This window comes from Thunnus thynnus, chromosome 7 (assembly GCF_963924715.1).
Source record: "Thunnus thynnus chromosome 7, fThuThy2.1, whole genome shotgun sequence".
In the NCBI taxonomy this organism is placed as follows: Eukaryota; Metazoa; Chordata; class Actinopteri; order Scombriformes; family Scombridae; genus Thunnus; species Thunnus thynnus.
The window spans coordinates 3025535-3043430 of record NC_089523.1 but is presented as its reverse complement, the minus strand read 5'-3'; the positions used below and the strand labels follow the sequence as shown (position 1 = coordinate 3043430).

Genomic DNA, 17896 nt, shown 5'->3' with positions numbered 1-17896 from the left:
CATCATCTATAACATATATGGCTCCGTTTTTTGGTGTGGACACATGCTTTGTAGAAAAAAAGAGGTGGGAGGAGGCTCCTTTTTTAATTTCATCTTGTTTTTTGAAAGTAGCTGATGATAAAAATGCAGATATGAGTTCATTTGACTAAATCGGGATTTTGAAGGCCCGAATTTTTTTAGTTTTAAAACTGCAAATAAGATGAAGATATTCAATAATTTAGTACAATATAACTATAACAATAATATTAGAAATATAAGCTGAGTTGTTTTCACACTGAAATCTATGTGTATTTAAACCTTTATTCTATGCAAAGCCTGTAAAATAAAGTACACTAGGATACTAAAATCCTCCATCAGATGTGAGACTAATGTCATTTATTTTAGGGGGTTTGGCAGGACCATATAAAGAGGTAATATATTAAGATGTATATTCTGGTATTAAATAACAGCCTTACGCTGACCGTGTCTATGTCTAATGCATCTTTTGAATTAATTCTGGTAACAGGTGTCAAAGACTGAATATGATTCAAATAAAAAGGAATAAAACTTTAAATTCTGAGCCATCACCTTGGTTACACACTTCTCCATGAGAAAATGTTTTCAATTACAATTCATTTCATTAGGTTAAAATGACTTTCTGACCATCATCTGGGGGATAAGGAGGCAGGAGAAGGATAAGGAAGAAATACCATTAATGTCTTCTACTGCAATGCAACACAGGAGAATCATATGAAAGCACTGAACACAATGTTTCCCACAACACAGACAACTTTGATATCGATTTTTTTTTTTTTCTCAATCAGAATTGAGACCTTTGTCGGTTGATTTGATTACAAACAGATCAGTAGTGTGCTTCGAGCTAAATGAGAAGAAGCCTGCTGACCTCCCCGATCAGATTGGAGATTGGCTGCATCCGTCGTCTGTCTGGATTTAAATGCTTCTCCTTTTAGAACCCCGTGGTCCGAAGCAGAGGAAACAATAAGAGAGACAGAGGAGATAATGAAACGTCTGCGCCGCTGTCACAGCCATCCTGCACCGTCTTTATGAGCAACTGGATGAAAATCATGAGGTCAAACTGAAATGTTCATCATTTCCTTCATGATCATAATACTGAAGCAGTGACTAATAGTGATTTCCCTGCAGTTAAAGCAGAGCCAGGGTTCACTCTGCTCTTTTCTTTAATGAGGCTGCTAATTTGTCAATTATTTTATCACAGCAGCCCTGTCTTCCAAAGCCCACTCACGCTCTATACTGAATCCAAACACACACACACAACCACGCATGCAGATCTGATTTAATTTCTCCATTCAAAAATGACCCTGATCTAATGCTGATTGATTGACATTGCAGTTATGTTCAGCTGCGACAGAAGCTCTATTTCAATAGCTGGTAACAACCGCAGGGCTGCTTTGATCCAAATTTAGCCGGCAGAGTTTTGACAGCATCCCAGTCTAAATAAATGGCGTGTCAAAAACACTTAGACATGATAGGAGTAAACACAGGATTTAAGAGTAAAGAAGGACAAGCTTTCTTCTCGGGAACGTTGCCATTTTCAATCTCTTCTGATAAATGGGAATCAATATTAGTGATATTTTGTCATGCTCAGAAACGAGTTAGTTGACTGCAACAATTAGGACAATATTACTGTAATTTTTTTTATTAATTTAACAATAACGTCAGACGTTTCAATTTCAAATGAAGGTACAAGATTATAAATAATAGATATGTGTGAGTGTGTGTTTCACAGACACACGGCTGTTGTCAGAACTGCATCACCTTGCAGTGAGAAACTCAGTGAAAGTATTATACTTTATGTACATGTATGTCACTTATTTTACAGTTGGTTTATAATGTATACTGTTACAATTTGCCAAGAAGACCTGTTCAGCCATGACGCTGGTATAAGACAAACACTTGTGAAGGCTTTAAGCTTCAGGAACACAAAAATAGAAATGAAATGAGCGAAAAACAACAACAACAACAAAAAAAAGTATAAAGAAGATCCACACGCAGCAGCAGTACAAAGGCAGGATATAAAACCTATTGATTCTGTGACAATGAAAGGCTTTGGCTTTTCACAGTGTGCACTTTTCACATGGTAGGCAATAAGCTGGAAGCCACAAGTGCTGTCTGTGTGTAATGGCAAGCCAGCTTTATTTCTTTATCTCTACCTTACAATTTTGCAAATCAAATAATGATGAGTGCAGCGGCGAGCACCCGGTGATAAGAGGGTTTAGTGGTTGTGGAGATTGAGTTATTAGGGTTCATATAAAAAGGACAGAGGTCTCTGGCGGAGCCCGAACGCCGGCCAAGATACATATTCCTCACACCGTGTATTTTTGGTCGCTTTAAAAGCCCTAAAAGTACAGGGGAAGGCTAATTTTCAGGGTAAACAGCTTGTTCGATTGCAGTGTGGTTTTGCGCTGAGCTCTCCGTTTATTGACTCAAGCCGAGCTGGGCTCTGGCTCCTCTGCCGACCACAGGGTGAAGCCTGCCGACGGAGCCTGCATCAAATACAAGCCTCTAACACTAGCTTACCTTTGATGGCACACAACTGTTAAATCAAATGTACTGAGTAATGTACAAAGCGTAATCCTCTTGACTATATGGCAGGTTGAGGGAAAAAAATGCTTTTAAAAGAACATCTGCTCCTTTTAGGGAGTTATTTGCCATTTCCCATTCCCTGCTGACCAGTAATTTGTGGGTTAAATTATTAAGACATGTACAGTAGGATTTGAATGTGATGCTGGATTCTATGTGTCCAATGAAATACAGGAATTATCACAGCAAATGCTGCTCAGAGAAAAAAATAGAAAGAAACCACTGTTTTTCCTTCATTTTGATTTGAATTTTTAAAAATGCTAAATAAAACAAAGATGTCTTAATCTGCCTCATCATCCTCTGAACACAATAACAAAAAAAAAAGGAAGGAATAGCCAAAAGACAAAGATTACGGCTGAGACGTTTCAACATTCAAGTCTAAAGAGAAAAGTGTTCAGACTGCCTCTTTTCAAAAAAAAAAAAAATCTCCAAAGAAGGGCTGCAAGTTGTTTTAGATGGAGGAAGTGACCATTCATAAAAAAAAGCCGTAGAAATTACCCAGCTCTTTCTCTGTTGTTAGATTTGTATCAAGGCAAAACCCTTGCAGCACAACTCAAGCTTTACAAGTCTTTTCCTCTCTGTCTCTCTCTGTTGAGTTGGGACTGCCTGCTCTGCTCCTCCCTCTCCAAACTGCTGGGAATCCTGACCACACAGCGCCACACAGAGGACAACCTCTGTACTAATACACTGGGCTGCCACCATAGCTTTAATGCAGACTTTTCATATCTGCACCAAAGTGCCTCAATAACCTCCTCTGCTTTCAATGTTTTTCTTTCCTCGGTATAGCTGAGAACCATCTAATGCAGTAAGATGAGAATGAGGTGAATAACCAGTTAGAATATTAAGTTTATGCGTGTTAGGTGACAAATTTAATATCCCTGATTTTTCTCAAAATTGAATAACTTTCCTTGATTGTTTATTGCTTCACACTGATGCACAAAAGCACAATACAACTGTCCAAGGGTAAAGAAAAGGAAGCAATGGTGCGGTTACTGATAAAATGTCCCAACAAGGTCAAAGAGAAGGAAGCACTGATAATGTTGGTCCCGTGTCAGCCCAAAGCTTCCTACAATATCCTCTCTCCAAGACTGAGACCAAACTATACACAAATGTTTTGTATTTTCACTCTAAAATGTCACACACAATGGTGTGATCAAGTCAAGTCAATTTTATTTGTATAGCCCGATATCACACATCACAAATTAGCCCCAGGAGCCTTTACAATTTGTACGTCCTCTTTCCTGAGACCCTTGATTCAAATAAGGAAAAACTCCCTTTTTAGTGTGATGTAGAAGAAAAAGGAACACAAGATACAAATAGGAGCTTCAAAAAATGTTTAAGTATATAGTGAGGCAATGTAAATTTGTCATCAGTAATAGCAAAGAAGTTTTTACTACAACTCTGGAAGACACCAGAGCCACCTTTACCATAAGGTCCATTTAGTAGCTGTCCCGGAGCTTTTGATCTTCTTCACAGTTTCTAAGCCAACATGGAGAAGAAGTCCTTAAAGTGCTGAGAGAGAAAAAAATTTACAATTCCATGATGACTGACCTAACTCCATCTGCTAAGAAAAATCATGTGATATGATCAAAAGCTCCAGAACAGCAACTAAAAGGACCATGTGGTGTTTTGCTGACTGCCGTTTTCAAGACTGAGAATAAAGGTCAATCTCATCTTTTCTCAACTGATTTTACAGAAAGTGTACTTTATAATTATAAAAAGTGCTATTATGATATAAAATCTGTTTTTTTTCATCCATTGCTATTTGTTGTGGGTGTGTCTTACAGTCAGTCAATGCTGAGCATGTTTTGGCTACCTAGGTGAGGTTAGTGGCTATAAAGCAGGGACACCATAGCAACGACAATGGGATGGAGCGGCAAGGAAAGATTAAAAAAGTTCAAATGAAAAAGCAAAGTTAAAATTAAAAACATGGTGAGCATGTGGTGGCTTTACAAACACTGGTTAGCTCAGTCGAGTCTCATGCTGGACACGGTTCCAAAGCAGACAGCTCATCATGATGACTGAAATCTGGACAATTCATCTATCTCACGCTGTTTCATGCTGTTTACAACTTTTTGAGACTGAGACTTGCTAACTTGCTCTGTTAAATCCATCGACTATCTGTGAAAGCATGGGGTGAAAGTTTCAACATCTTCGACTGTACTTTGTTACTGTTTAACTTACAGTAACCATACTGTCAAAAACAGGGTCACAGTGAGGCCGTGTACATACGTGTCACACACCAGCAGTTATGAGGTAATGTTTCCTTGGCACGACCTCTGCAGAGCGTTGGTGTTTTTCACCACAGGACGATGACTGACGAAAGGGGAGCACTGGGGGAGGAGGGAGGCGAGATAAAACAAAAGTCCAAACCCAAATAAGCAAGCCGTCAGCCTCTAATAGCAGAAAGGAAGTGTCCCTTTATCAACAAGTGAATTAACAGTTTCCCGTCACACCTTGTTTTTTGCCTCCCCCTCTCTCTCTGAACCAGTGCCAGGGCCCATATGGCCTCGTGATCGGACCACCAGGGCTTCTGCTCAGTGAGGAAACAAATCTGTTGCACTGACTAATAGCCGTGTGTTGATGTTTTACAGTTGGGGAGTGTATGACCAACATTGTGTATACACACAAAAGACACCCATGCATGTTAAAAAAATGCACGCTAAGTCATAATGGTCCTAATTGTCATAAAAACGGACTCCTGATCAGTAGATAAAACCATCATCTCCATCTACCAGCACTAGAGGGCAAAGTACAGCCCTTCACAAAGAAATATAAACCCAGATCAAACAAAAAAATACAGGATGGTTTTTAGATTATTATGATCAAGTTGTTTTTGGAGAGCTCAGAACCTGTTTGCACTGTGCTGCTGTACTATACAGTGCTGTGGTTGGATCTGAAAAACATCGGAATAATAAAACTCTACAGTCGCTGCCATATGCCTGGTATAGCCTCAATAACATCTGCCCTGTGCAGAGAAACTGCACTTACTAATCTAGCCTTGTATGCGCTGGGCCGCAGACAAACCGCGCTTTACAGCATGGGACGGTCACATTATGGGTCATCACCTCAAATGACAATATATTGATCACACAGAGGAAAGGCTTTGGGGGGAAAAAAGAGGGGGGAGAAAAAGTACTGTGTACGTAAATAGCCATTCCAGATTTTAACAGTGACAAGAAGACGGCCAATTGCAGCCTCTATTTTTAGGTGTGCCGGCAGCTTGGGCTGGCAGCTTTGAGAAGGATGTGTACTTTTCTACAGTTCCTTCCCAAAAATCAACGCTGTCCTCGCTGGCGACAATCACAGAGCAGCTGTTGTGGCTAGGTGGCCCGGCCCTGGCTTGCCTCACCCTGCTCCTTTCTGCCAGCCTAAGAAAACCGCCTTCACTGCCCAAAATTCACACCCGGCTTACAAAAACAGGCGGAAAGCAGACACAAAAGCAAATGTGACTCAATGTGTTTGCTTCCGGTGAAAACTGCGCAAATTATGGAGTTTTTATCAATCTGGTGGCAGCGGTGGTGGTGGAGGGGCTTGGATTTCTAAATTTACATGAGGCAGGATGCCTTGGAGCCAATTTATCTTCTAAATAACAGACACCATGAGACCTACATGACCTTGTCCTACAGAGATCTCACTGCTGAACTGATAATGACCTTCTGCGTAATGCGCTTTTCGGTACTTTTGCACTATCTAAATATATGCTTTAGAATCAACTTGTTTTGGTGCAAGAACTTGTCTGACAGGATTAATTCATCATTGACCTAATGCACAACACCCAGAGGAGCCCCAGAAAACACACTGTAGAGTATATGAAACTGCACAGTGCAGAGAATACTGCTGCTATGACCATGCCATTAAAAATAACCGCACCACAAAAAAGGGCAATTCAAGGAAGTCATATCTTATTAAATCTTGTTTTTAAAGCACAATTTCATTAAATTATTGAACTTCTTTCAAGATAAGAAATTCTTGATTTTTCTTAGTGAGATATTAAATCAGTTTTTCAGATTGAATTGACAAGAAACAAGCCTTAAAATTGGATTGTATGGTTGTCACACTGATACACCAAACATTTATTCAGAGAAAATAAGATAGCTTTACCAAATTCAAAAAAATCAGACCAAAACAACACTTTGATTTATTTAGCATCAAACTTATTGCTCAGTGCCGCTACACTAAAGTTGGCCTTAAGGCAAGAAAAACGACACTGATTGTAGAAAATGCTTGAAAAAAAAATGGAGGGAGCCTTTTTTTAAGAGGGCAGAGTTTGAATGTAATGGAAGTCAAGTCTTGTTAAGTATTTATAAGGTGATATAGTGTTTTGTAGTGGCCTGGTTTACTGCTAGAAAATCTTATCAAGTAATTTTTGCTTAAACGTCTGGAAGTTTTTTTTTGGTTTTGTTTTGTTTACACTTGCAAATTTCTGTAGATGACACAATGTGTTTCTTGTTAGTAGAAGGGGATTATTTGCAGGGTGGGTTAAAAGGTGAAATTCAGAAACATGCTCAATGTGATCCAAGTCTCAGCACTCACTTGTTCTGTCTCCAGTACGGTATGAGCTATGACTAATGTAACATATTGGACTTAAAAAGTGTTAGACACTACAATATAAATGAGGTTGTAACACTGTAAGTACACAAAGTGACTGCCTCGTAGTTCACACAGTGAGGGGCTTTGTGATTTTTGTCAGAAAGTGAGCAAGTGTCCGTATGGTATGGATTAACACCTTGATAAAAGCAGTGTGAAATCTGACTTCAATTTCCTGTGGACTATATTATACATTGTAAAATATTAGAGTTATGAAAACTTTCTCCTGCCAGCTCTTCACTGCAACTCAAGTGTTATCTTTGATTCTGACTTTTTGTATTTCTCCCATAAAGAATTATTAGTCTGAACTATAGTTTGTCTTCTTCAAATGTACATACACACACAAACACACATACACACACACACACTCAGTAAGGTATCACTGTGAGGACTAATTGTTGACAGGTGGCCCTAATGCTCTCCTTTGAAACAAAAGTGTGATTTACGACCGCGCTCCCCAAGAACCCGGCTTTCAGCGCTGCTACTACAAACTTATCTTTCTCTCTCTTTCTGTCGCTCGCCCTCCTTTATTCCCCCTGTTCTATATCTCTCCTTCATTTTTCTCAATTGCACCTCATTACTTTGCTCACTCACTTTCACCTCCTACCCCACTTTGATGTTTCTGTCCCTCTCTGTCTCTCATCACAGCGGAGCGGTGGCTCTCCAAAGTCAGACATCCTTTTAATGTTTGATGGCCTATTTTTCACAGTGTGTAGGAATGTGTATGTGTGTGTGTTTGTGTATTTTTTGTGCAAGGGTTACAGAGGGGTCTGAGTCTAGACAAGGAAGACAGGAAGGAGAGAGGAAGCAAGGGCGCTGTCTTTCAAGACTGTGTGTGTGTGTGTGTGTGTGTGTGTGTGTGTGTGTGTGTGTGTATGTATGTATGTATGTATGTATGTGGCTGGGGGTGCAGTGTAAGTTCTGGGGCAGGCACATAACAATATGACTTGACCATGACCCCATGCTCCCAGCAGCTTCTGTCACCTATTTGGGCCCATATGAAGCCTCACAGTGTATAACTTGAAAAGAATACAGCCTGGGAGCAGCTTAGGGGGAAAAGTATACCGTGACCCCTTGTAAAAAAGGACTTAAAGTTTCTATTATGGTTTATGTCATTTTTTATGGTTTTATGGTTTATGTCATTTTTTTATTGCAACATTAAGATATATTGAGATATTGTAAGGAGATAATAGGAAAACAACTACATGACAGATGAATGATTAGCTGAGACAAATACAGTTAATTTACATATCTGACAAATCACCACAACTTTATCACAAGGAGTCCTGCTCACTGATTTGCAACAGTGCCTGCAGTGGCCGACTACCACTACTACTACTACTACTACTACTACTACTACTACTACTACTACTACTACTACTACTACTAGACTCACAACTCACACAACTCAAAGCTACAGCCTACTGTACTCCTAACTGGGAGATTCTTCGAGAGATGTGAGGTGATCAGCTGATCATTTATCTAGAGAAGAGTCTCAACTCTGTCCAACTACAAAATACACAGTCCACTGGCAGTAGTTCAGTGGTGTAACAAAGTGATGTGCCTCTACTCACAAACAATCTTTGCCTGAATATAGACACCAGCTGCAGAGAGCACATTAACGTTTTATTTTAGCTGAACAGAATGAACGTTAATTAGCTACAGCTGATTTAATCTGCTACGTTGATGACTGTCATTTTAACCATAGACAGACGGCTAAAAATGAAAAGCTGCTACCTATATGCTTCCATTGCTCTTGGCTAATGAAAAACAGGTTTAATAAGAGCTTCTTTAGCATCAGACCTTTACAATTCCAGGTATTTTACCGACTGGGAACTGGATGTAAAATAGAACCTACTATCAGAAACCATCTATAATGAAATCTGACTAAAGCCCTTCATAGGTCCAAAATTTTAGACCCAATCCAAAATGGACTTGAGGAAAACCTACCCGAACCATACATGCATTCATTTATTTAAAACAGAAGAAGAGAAATCTGACTAGAGTTCATATTGGCCCCTCCTAGGGTGTCAACTCCTTGCCTCTGTAGAATCCTGCAAAAACCCCAACTCTGATTTTTCAGCTACCTCCATGACCTTGATTTTATAATTCAGTGACTTTCTATGACAATCCCAAAATCTAAAAATGTAATTTCATCCTGAATTGTTTAAGTATTTTGAAGAGTTAGTGATTTGGTTTCCAGTCCAGTAAGCTGCAAACCATCTAGTGCAGGGAGCATAGGAAAGAAATTGTAAAATTTGTTCTCCAAATGACCCACTAATCAAGTTCCCAGTTCTTCTCTTCTCTGAAGTGTTTATCAAGTTCTGGACCTCACCCTGGCTGGAGTACACCTTTCAAAACTCAGGGATATTCCTGGAAAACTGTGACTAATGAGATCTGTGATATTTTACACTGAGTAACACCTCTGGGGTCAAGCAGTGCAGCCGACACAAAGTGTGTGTTTATCAGTGTGTATCTATGTCAGCTAGGGACACACAGACAGTGTAAGCAGCCTGCAATGGTGTTTGACAAACAAGGGAGACAAGGTTGTGGCAGACAGATCAGAGTCCCTGGAAAAAGACTACTGAGATGACCAGTCACTGGAAACACACACACACACTTTATCACTTTATCACACTGTAGCAATCTCTAGTCTGTAGCAACTTCCAATGTATTATGATGATGGATGATGGTTCAAGGTGTACCCACCTGTTGCCAAATGTACGCCTTGGATATAGAGAATGAATGGATGAATAATGCAAGTATAAGTAAAATATCTGCCACCCCCACAGGTGTTTTTCAGCCTCTTTTAGGTCTGTTTTGGTTTTACAGCACATTTGTTGTAATGCAGGTTCAGGAGGTGAGGACACACACGACGCCAAATGAACAAAGCTATTGTTGCTCTGGGTGTGTACATAGGAAACTATTTGCTAACAAGTTGACCACAACTTTATTAATAAGAGATACATAGATGTTAGCTTGTTTCGATGTTTTTCTGCATGCTAGTTGCCAAAAATTGACTCATGCAGCTGTAAATGATCAAATTCAAGAAGGGGTTTCTTTCTCATTTTGGTATGAACCACCTAAATGCTGCTGTGATGCCATCCTCTACATGTAAATGGGCAAATTCAGCAGTAATATCTTCTTTTCCCACCCTCCCAGCTCCTCACCATGCAGCGGAGACCCCGATGGACTGCTGGACAGACCAGGAATGGGGCTGCAACGGCCTCCGATGCCTCCTCCTCCGCCCAGGATGCAGCCACCTCCTCCTATGCCTCCTCCTCCCGCTCCTCCTCCTAAGGCAGCTGCTCTGTTTAGCTCCTGTTCAATCTCCTCCAGCCCAGCACTCTTTTGGAAGCGAGACATTCGGTTGACTACGCGTGGGGACATGTGCGTGCGGGCACAAGGTGCACCGCCATATGGGTTGATAGGAAATACATGGGTGGTGCCGCGAAGGGTGCTGATGGCTACCCAGCGACTGTCCTGGCTGAAACACATGTCCTGGACCTGGATAGAGACAGGACAGGTACAGAAGTCAGGGGACAGAGGGTGGGGACATGAGGAGGATGAAACAGAGAATGTGGAGGAAGATGAATTCATTTCACTTTATTCCTGAATAGCTCAAACAAACACTTCATTTCATTAATGGAAAAGTCTCATGTTATCATTGAACCTAAAGTCAAAACATGTCACAACAATTCTATCAAGACTAATTTGTATACTGTCATCAAGCTATGAGTGGATCGCCACCATACTGTTCCACTGTACACCACAAGGGACAATACAGTACAGGAAAGACAGACACAAACGGTGTCACAGCGGTAGTGTGATTTTGGGTGCAATGAGTGGGACTGATTGTCTGCAAAGACTGTTTAACATGTGTAACACTATCTGCTGGCTTGATTCACACTGATCACATGTGAGAAAGAAGATTCAAGATATGGGTTTATGTTTTATTGTTGTATGTACGATGTTTAAAGTTCAGTATTTTATATCTACAATATTTTTAAAAAGTACTGAGTAAGTGTTTATGGACACAAGACCAGGTTTACTTTTGTGGCTTTTTTTCCCTCAGGCACAGATGTGACACATTCTGACACATACTGTGTATTCATCAAAAGGACACTCCTTGTTAGAGTAACAATTTACATGTCATTTTAGAGAGCATTTTTCAAGTTGCCTCTCTGTCCTCATTGCATATGTATTTCACCTATTTTTACCTATGCAAATCATAGGTGCAGAAATGTTAACAGAGGTTGATTATGTATTCCACTCAGTTTATAAGGTCACATGATTTGTACTGGTCAGTTTTATGTGGAGAATTATCTGCCTCTGAAGATCAGACATAAACATAAAGCAAATCCACAAAACCAAAAAGGAAGTCCTGAACTTGAATTTCAGTGAACTAACTGGTTACCACTGCACTCTTCTCTCTTTTGATAAGACTTTAACAGTGTATTTTGGCTGCGCTTACATCAGTATTTTAGTGAGACATCAGCTGTATCAACACCATCTCCACCTCTACTGTGAAATTCTGGACATGATATTTCACTCACAGAATGATCTTTGAGTTTCAGTCCCAGGTTCAGTCCAGGAGCTGAAAGCATAATGAGCTGCTGCCTTAGTAAATCAGTGGCTGAATACACAGATTGCAGCCACAAATTCAATGAAAACTGCAGCACTCATTTGAGCTGTGCCATTTTAAATCCGGTAGTGTACAAGCTGCTGTAATAATACTGAGAATATAGGCTCTGAGAATAAAGTCCAATTATAAGCACAGTCTAAAAGGTTGGTAGCTTTCCATTGTTAGCATTTTGTAGTTTGTAATCATTAAAATTATAAAAATAACTGTTAGAGGTGAGATTTAGATTTTCAAATGGATGCTTTAATGTCAGTATGAAATGTGCTGAACAAATAGGCATCTGAAATATATCTGCAAGTCATGGGTACAGGTACAGTAATTCTGAAATGATAATGTGCTAATTAATATTCATCTATACAGACATTTGCTTTAAGTTAAAACCTGTTTCTCCTGCAGTATTTTTGTAACCAGCCGAGCCATTAACACACAGTATGTTCCAGAGATTTGGTTTCAGCAGCTTCATCCAACTTCTCTACACTGTAAAATGAACTACATAGGTGTTTTGACATGGCGTGACTAGGGTGAAGTGTTTATCATACAGATAAACAAATCCGTCTGAGATGCTTGACAAAAGTCCACCAGGGTGAGAGGATTAGACAATAACTGTTGCCAAAGGTGACAATGTGATATGAGCTTGTTTACTGGTAAAATAAATTACTGAGAAAAGACAAAAGAGCTCATGGTCTCCTTTGTTAGTCCCTCTTAACAAACACTGACTGACTCTCAGGGAACAGACGCTTGAGAAGATAGGATCTCCCTGAGCATGTTAGACATGCAGGAAACCAGACAGATAGGCTGCAAGAGACAATACAAGCACAGGAGAGAGACAAGTGGGACAGAGAAAAAGGAAAAAAGACAAAGGAGTGAGGTGACAGACTGATGAGGTGATAGTGTGCTGAAACAGCATCCATCATTCAACTTTCTATAAAAAAAAAAAAATACTGGATGAAGAAAGTGGACGAGACTAGAAAAAAATTGAGGAAAAAGTCCAGGAGAAAGTTAAGATGAGGAATGTCTAAGTCTTTAGCCAGAGAGCAAGTCTGTCTATCTGAGACAGCTTTGTGCCGGCAGGCCTTTCTAATCTTCAGCCAGGTCAGACTAGGTAATTGTCCCCAGCAATGACAGTTAATGGGGCATCCTCTACATACCAGACAGTTAGTTTACTTCACATAGATGAGTGAAAGAGGAGGCCTGACCTCTGCTGTGGCTGATTCGGGGATGACTCTGAGATGAGAAAGGGCTACTTTGTGTCTGTCGTAATAGGTCATAATAGACCTGTCAGAGCTCCAACTGTAGATGGGTACCTGGACTTTACTGTCCCAATCCATTTTATCAGGCAGGGGATTACCTGAAGGGTGGCAGTGATTGTACAGCCATAGTGTGACAACCACGCATATATCAAACAGCTGTCAAATGTTATCTTAAAAAGGTGGAATGCAACTGTATTCGCTGTCACATGCAATCGTCGGCATGGAGGTTGGACATTCCAGAGAAGCTGGAGAGCTCTCTCTCCTGTCCTTGTCCGCAAAGGACTTGATGACATCCTTGACAGTCAGACACATGCCAAGACGACATAGTTAAACTTTGTGAGGATTTTTTTTTTTAAATCAGCGACACAGGTTAGGGAGATTAGGCAGCTCTGTTCACCTGAGAGGAACTCTGGAGGAATGAGGAGAATGTGACAAAGATGGACAGTGGGATAAGAGTGAAGAGAGAGGACAAACATAACACACTTGGATAAAACTCAAGTGTCTCTGCAAGCAGGGTTACGGAAAAAGACAATGACAGAAAGAAAACCAAACAGGGCACTCAACCAAACAGTTTTGGTTGAGTGCAGTTTTACACCTTGGCCCCGTATAGTCTGATACTGGACTGCAAATATACTGTCAGATTATGGCCTGGTATTAGAAATCAGACTGTTGCCATATGATGGATTTAACCTTTATTTAACCAGGAAGTTTGTAGGACGGATGTGACTCATTTCCACTGACTGCATATCTGTTACTTCATTTATCAACACCACATTAGTTATCAAAGTCAAGCTCGTTGTTTTATTCACTCGCAACATTTGATCTAACAGAATGAAAAATAGCAGCAGAGGTAGCAGAAAGAAGAGGTATAATGGCTTTAAATTGAGTGTTTGGATCTATAACTTTATAAAGGCTTTCAAGCAAAAGAAATTCCGGGGAAAAAACTCAATACACATAATCTAGTTATTAGGAATTGGCCAATATGGGTTTTTGAAAGCCAACACTAAAATTTATTGGACTGCAGCGCACATTTTGTGCCAATACTCAATATGTTTAAACATGGGCATTTATTTGCTAAATAAATGGTATTTTAATACTGAAAGTGGATGTTTTCAATATGAAAATCATCACATTGCATGTGTGACACAATCACAACTCAAAGGTCTGCTTACTAGCTTTTCAGAGCCTTCAGGTGCATCTCATGGTATTTATCAGTGAATGGATAGTACTCAATATCCATTCGCTGATGAAGATGTGGAAACTGATTCATTCAGCTAGTCATCCACATATACATATGTGAGTATGCATATATGACCAAGAAATTGGCTTTCTCCTTGAGCAATTTTGCTGGAGAAATCTAGTTCCTAGAATCTCCTATCCTAATTACAGAAACCAGGTTTCTTGTTTACATGAAAGAAATCAGGTTACTGCAGTAGGCTGACAGTCACACAGCGGTGGAGTGTTTAGGAGTGGTGGGGTGCCACCTCTATAACCTCAGTGACTAGTACTCTCCAGTTTAATCCATGGATCCGAGCTCGTCTACATTCTGGTTCTCCTTCAGCCCCTTACAGCTGTTATCAGCTGCAGGTCTGTTTACCTGGCCTCGGGTCACTGACAGCCAGCCACATGTTTGGCTGCTGGAGACAGATAAGGCGTCTCTCCACCCACCTAACTGAAGAATTTATCTCTCTCCAGTGTGTGTCTGAGTGCATGTGTGTGTGTGTGCGCGGGCGTGTGGGCGTGTGCATGTGTATGTGTGTGTGGTGATAACCCCTGACCCAAGCACTAGGCTAAGGCTGGCATTCAGTGTTTACAACGGGCTGGATCAAAGCAGGCTCAGTGTGCAGCCGGTCAGCGGACCTGCCGTTTGGTCATACATTAACTATAGGCAGGCTGTGAGAGGGTGTGTGTGTGTGTGTGTGTGATAGTGTGTTTTGCCAGTCAATAATCCTGAACTGAACAAGGCCTGAAGTAGTTTTGTTGAGTTAGCACTTCTACCTTGCACTGCAAACTTTCTTCATGTCACGGTTGGTGTGAAAATATAGGGAAATTTAAAACAGGTTTAAATGATCTTAACTAGGAGGTGATGGAGATGCATTTATTAACTATTTCCCTGCTTACCTCAATAAGGCTCTTACAAATAAAATCTAGATGTATTGTGCATCTGTGTGGGCACCTGTCCTGTCTTTAGGGATTGTGAAGATATTATATCCTGCCTACACTGGCCATGAGGGCAAAAGCAGATCTTGTTTGATTTCATTTTAAAATGTGGGTTTAATCAAGATGAATCAGACATTTTCATTTTTCAACGAATACTGCTTTAAAAATATCATTTAACATTTTGACATTTCTCATTTTAATGGTGTTTATTTAGTTAGATCACAATATACATTTTATTCTTGATAATCAAGATGCTTCTTTTCAGTAAAAATCAACAGATATCACATCATCAAGTCACTACAAAAATATAAAATTCCTGTTATTTTGTCTTCCCTGTATATGTTATGAGTTTTCATCAACTGATGTTTATTGATGCCATTAAACCCACAACCACAGTCTGGCTTTTACTTTACATATTGGAGTAAGGGCAACAAGTGTTGCCCAGGCAAATCACAGCAGCCACCTCCCTCCTCTCCCAAATAATAATCAAATGTTCCCTGGTATCACACATGAAAATCCTGAGTAGAGGTCAGTAGGGTGTTTGGCCAGGCCTTCAGAGACACAGTAGTAGTGCTCCTGCCTTGTAGCCCCAACTCTGCTGGATTCACTCCAAGATCAAGTGTCTTTTCCATTATAGAGCCCTTCCTACTGTATTTTAGGGTGTATACTGTTTATCTTTATGACATGGTGTTTCCTTCCGAGAGTCCATTATTTTCTATATTAGGACACCTCACAATACATTATCACACGCACTGTATACTATGGCCAGCTACAACCAAAGACAGCCAGGTATAAATCCTCTTCTTAGTCAGTCTAATCCATGATTACATTAATTTCACCAGTATATTAAATAATATACTGATTAATTATGAATTATACTGAAATAATAAACTGATTTCAAACAGTACTTTGGGAATACAAGTATGTTTGAGTGGGCCCGACACATTTATATCAGATACCTGCCATCTAGAAAGGAGTATTTTCTGTGGCACTGGTACACATCCAACTTGCCTTGAAAAAGTTGGTTATATAATAAAATCATTGGAGCTTAGTATGCAGTCATGTTCCCTTCAATGTAAGCCATTGCCATGACCAGCACCTAGTTTTTAGTGTGCATTCACCAGACAACTCTTGCTGATACCAGCTTGTGTTAAAAGAACATGCATTTTTAAAGTTTTCAAAAACTGCATGTAAATATACTACAGTATTTGTTAGACTGTATGATAACTAGCAGAGAACACAGTTATGCAAGAACATACGTATTAAATTTCATAATGACTTTCATAACACAATGCAGGGGTTTTTTATAGATGTTTCCCTCAAACGCTACAATTCGATTAGGAGGGAAGAAGGAAGAGCTGAGAAGTCATGTATAAAAAAAACAAGCTCTCCCTTTATTAGATTTGCAAGACAGAAGAGAATAGATGGGGCAAGAGGAAGAAGATTGGGACATGTCATGATTTGTTCTTTTATTTTCTATGAACTGGTGGTTGAATGTTTTTCTTAACTTGTCATGGCTGATGTCTCACACAAATTGTCTGTGTGTGGTTTGGACAGCAGTGAATCCAGGACTGAAGAGGAACACTGCAATTGGACAGTTGAGAGGATCTTCTACTACTGACAAGAAATAAGGCCTAAACCTAAACCCCCCTTTAGCTCATGTACTTATTCAAACTCAACTACACACTAAATCTGATTAAGGTGTCAGGAATATGTGTAGCACTGTGTGAGTTTGTGTGCTGAATAATATTGATTATCTAACTAGACCAGAGAAGTTTTGGTTTGACCCATTATCCCAGTGACAATGTTTCAATGACAGCACATTGTGCATTAAAGGCTTGTTGTAAACTAAAGCACCTGCTAATAATCAGAAAGCTTCCTATTGACAAAAAAACACTGCACGAACTGGAGCTGAAGTTTTTCAGGGTATTTGCTCTACTGTCATCATACTGCTCTTTGTTGTTGCCCTAACCATCTTGTTTTCAGCTGGATTCTAATGATGTTGCTTCATGTCATAACTCTTTCATTATCTCCTGGACAGAGCCTTTTGTTTTATGTGGAAGGGTCAGCAATGACTCTAGAAATGCTTTATAAGCCAGTTTAGTAACAGACTAAGTGTTCCTACATTTTGGGAATAAAATCATTGGTGATTTAACTGTTTTAACTGATAAGTTTGATGACCAAAACTACAAAATTAAAAGTCCAAGATATGATAGGAAGGAATTTTCCTTTTAAATAATGACACTTAGATAAGATGTAGGGGTCTTCCAAATGAATGTAGTAAAAAGACGATCATCAGTGTATGATGATGATAGTAGTAGCAGTAGAGTGTGTGTGTGTGTGTGTGTGTGTTACAGACCTTGGCTTCAGTTTCCCCGCGGTGCAGTGTGTAGAGATGGTGAACAGCACTCTGCGAGGATGCCCATGGGTGAGTGAGGATCTGGAAGACGTGAAAATCGTGGCCCAGAGTGTCGGCGGTCACTAGCAGCATTCCTACAATAAACATACATACAGTCATGTGCATCAGGAGTCCACTTCCACAGCTGAAATCTACATGAACTGGTAATCATTATCACAACTATTAGCACATGTGTGAATTGCAGCATGTCAATTGGTAGCCATTGTTTCACTGTGCTATAAATCCAGTGTGATT

The 17896-nt window shown here is 39.9% G+C and overlaps 1 protein-coding gene across 3 annotated transcripts in view; it reads right to left on the bottom strand.

The window, feature by feature from the left end:
• Positions 1-17896, bottom strand: part of bcas3 (BCAS3 microtubule associated cell migration factor) — a 362195-nt gene that overhangs the window by 277822 nt on the left and 66477 nt on the right. For all 3 annotated transcript variants that reach the window (XM_067593817.1, XM_067593816.1, XM_067593818.1), the window contains exons 14-15: positions 17603-17736; positions 10362-10698 (exon numbers count right to left, since the gene is read on the bottom strand). In XM_067593817.1, the coding sequence (XP_067449918.1) occupies positions 10362-10698; positions 17603-17736 (471 nt within the window). The remainder of the gene's footprint in view (positions 1-10361; positions 10699-17602; positions 17737-17896) is intronic.